The 2711-nt window shown below is 45.5% G+C and overlaps 1 protein-coding gene across 1 annotated transcript in view; it reads left to right on the forward strand.

Moving 5' to 3' along the window:
* The first annotated feature begins 2470 nt into the window (after nucleotides 1-2470).
* Nucleotides 2471-2711, forward strand: part of Arcn1 (archain 1) — a 24899-nt gene continuing 24658 nt past the window's right edge. The window contains exon 1 of the mRNA XM_013009711.1: nucleotides 2471-2655. Within this exon, the coding sequence (XP_012865165.1) occupies nucleotides 2653-2655 (3 nt within the window). The 5' untranslated portion in view covers nucleotides 2471-2652. The remainder of the gene's footprint in view (nucleotides 2656-2711) is intronic.

The raw sequence follows: 2711 nt of genomic DNA on the forward strand, positions 1-2711 counted from the left end.
CCACTTCCAGTTTTCTGTGGTGAATTGGAGATAAGAGTCTCACGGCCTTTCTTGCCCAGACTGGCTTTGAACCGCGGTCCTCAGATCCCAGCCTCCTGAGTAGGATTACAGGTGTGGGCCACTGGCTCTTGGCTCCCCAGGCTGGTTTTGAGTTTGAATCTTAGATCTCAGCTTACAGTCATAAACAACTAGCTCCAAATTTAAAGTTTTTCCATAGGTATATAATGGAATAGTGGCTTTATTTTCCTCTACTTTAACTTCTTTTTATGAATTTCATTCATACTGTAATCAATGAACTAGAGTAAAAGTATGCTAACATATCACTGAATAAGTTTCTCTCTGTGGAAGATCTTCTGAGAAGAGAAAACAGATGTGAAGAAGTAATTAGCACTTATTTATACCTTTGTTCCTGGCAGGTGCTCTTGGCAGCAGCAGTCTGCACAAAAGCAGGAAAAGCTATTGTTTCTCGACAGTTTGTGGAGATGACCAGAACTCGGATTGAGGGTTTATTAGCAGCTTTCCCAAAACTCATGAACACTGGAAAACAACATACATTTGTTGAAACAGAGAGTGTAAGATATGTCTACCAGCCTATGGAAAAATTGTACATGGTACTGATCACTACCAAAAACAGCAACATTTTAGAAGATTTGGAGACACTTAGGCTCTTTTCAAGAGTGGTAAGTCATTCTATAAAACTGCTCCTTTTTTTATTATGTTACTTTGTGTAATTTTTTTGAAGTAATTTTTCTTCCAGAGCTGCTGGTGATGATCACTTGTGGGCTCTTCACAGTGCCCAGTGCCCTATTACTGTAGCTCCTTATTTTGGGGGAGAGGGTGTGTATGCACTTGGGATAGAATGTGACTTGTGCATGCTAAACAAGTTCTCTGTTGCTGAGCTTATACCTTAAACCTCTGCAGCTCTTTATTCATTTGGTAAACTTTTTTTCTTCTTTTTTTTTGGGGGGGGGGTCCGGTCATAGGGCCTAAACTCTGGGCCTGGGCGCTGTCCCTCAGCTCTTCAGCTCAAGGCTAGCGCTCTACCACTTGAGCTACAGCACCACTTCCGGCTTTTTTCTTTTTGCTTACGTGGTGCTGAGGAATCGAACCCAGGGCCTCAGGCATGCAAGGCAAGCGCTCTACCACTGAGCCACCTTCCCAGCCACCCCAGCCTGGTTTTGAACCTTCCTTGATCCTCTTGATCTTAGACTCCTGAGTGGCTAGGATTACAGGTTAGAGGCACCATTCCCAGTCTTCTTTCATTTTTTTTTTAAAGAGGAGGATAATTAATTTCATTTCACAGCTTCTAAGATTTCAGTGTTGGGGCTGGGAATGTGGGAATGTGTAAAGAGGTTTGTGATGGAGCATAGCTGCTTATCTAATGGCAACCAGGAAAGGGAAAGAGTCTTTATTACTTTCTATGGCTAAATAATACTTAATTTCATGACTATGTTATATTTTCTTTGTCCATCCATCTGTTGATAGTTGATTTGTTTGGATTGTTTTCACTTATTAGCTATTACAAATAATGCTGCTATAACCAAACATTTTTGTGTTGGTATATGTTTTTAGTAATGTTAGATATGTGCCTACCATAGGAATTTTCTGAGTGATCTAGGAACTTTAACTTTTTGAGGAACTGTGGAAGCCTTTCCCAAACTCTTTATGTTTGGAACTCTATCATGAAAGCAGTCACACTATTTTACAATCCTACTAGTGACATATTAGGGTTTCAATTTCTTCACATCCTTGCCAAAATTTATTAGAGCTATCCTAGTGGTGTGAGGTTGTATATCTCACTGTGTTTTGATTTGCATTTTTAATTATTATAAAGGTGATGTACAGCGCTGGGAATGTGGCTTAGTGGTAGAGTGCTTGCCTAACATGCATGGAACCCTGGCTTCAATTCTTCAGTACCACATACACAGAAAAAGCCAGGAACGGCGGCTCTGTGGCTCAAGTGGTAGAGTGCTAGACTTGAGCAAAAGAAGCTCAGGGACAGTGCCCAGGCCCTGAGTTCAAGACCCAGGACTGGCAGGGGGAAAAAAGCAAGTGATGTACAGAGGTGATTTGAATTTTCTAAATGATATAGAGATGTTAAACTTTTTTAAGCTAATTAGCCATTTGTAGCTTTTCTTGGGAGAAATGTCTGTTCACATCCTATATCCATTTTTTACATTGTGTTCATCTTTACAGTCCTAAGAGTTCTTTATATATTCTGGATACTAGTCCCTGATGTGCACAATAGATGTTGTTTTGGTTTTGGGTTTTTTTGCATGTTATTTTAATGGCCTCGTGCACTGTAAGAGGCGACACCCAGGACCAGGATCCAGGGCAGGCCCGCGGCGGGAGGCTGCAGCGCTCGGGGCCTGCGGGCCCGGGTACCGCGGCGGCGGCGGCGGCGGCGGCGGCGTCCGGGTAGTCCAGCTAACCAGCCTGCAGGCCCCGCCCTCCGCCCTTTGACCCGCGCGGCTTCCGGTTGGAGACGTGGCTCCGGGCCGCCATCTTGGCTAGAGGCGAAGCGGCGGCCGCTCCTGTCAGGGGGGCAGCAGGTCCCGAGCGGCCGGTGCTCCCCTTGCTTGGACCTCTCCCCCCCAAAGCCCTATCCCCAGTGAGCCGGAGCGCGGGCTGCGCCCCACCACCGCCCTCATCATGGTAAGACTCGAACCGGACCCCGAACTCGCGGGCTCCGGGCCTCGCCCGCCGCTTCT

Source organism: Dipodomys ordii, unplaced genomic scaffold (genome assembly GCF_000151885.1).
Source record: "Dipodomys ordii isolate 6190 unplaced genomic scaffold, Dord_2.0 Scaffold10, whole genome shotgun sequence".
In the NCBI taxonomy this organism is placed as follows: domain Eukaryota; kingdom Metazoa; phylum Chordata; class Mammalia; order Rodentia; family Heteromyidae; genus Dipodomys; species Dipodomys ordii.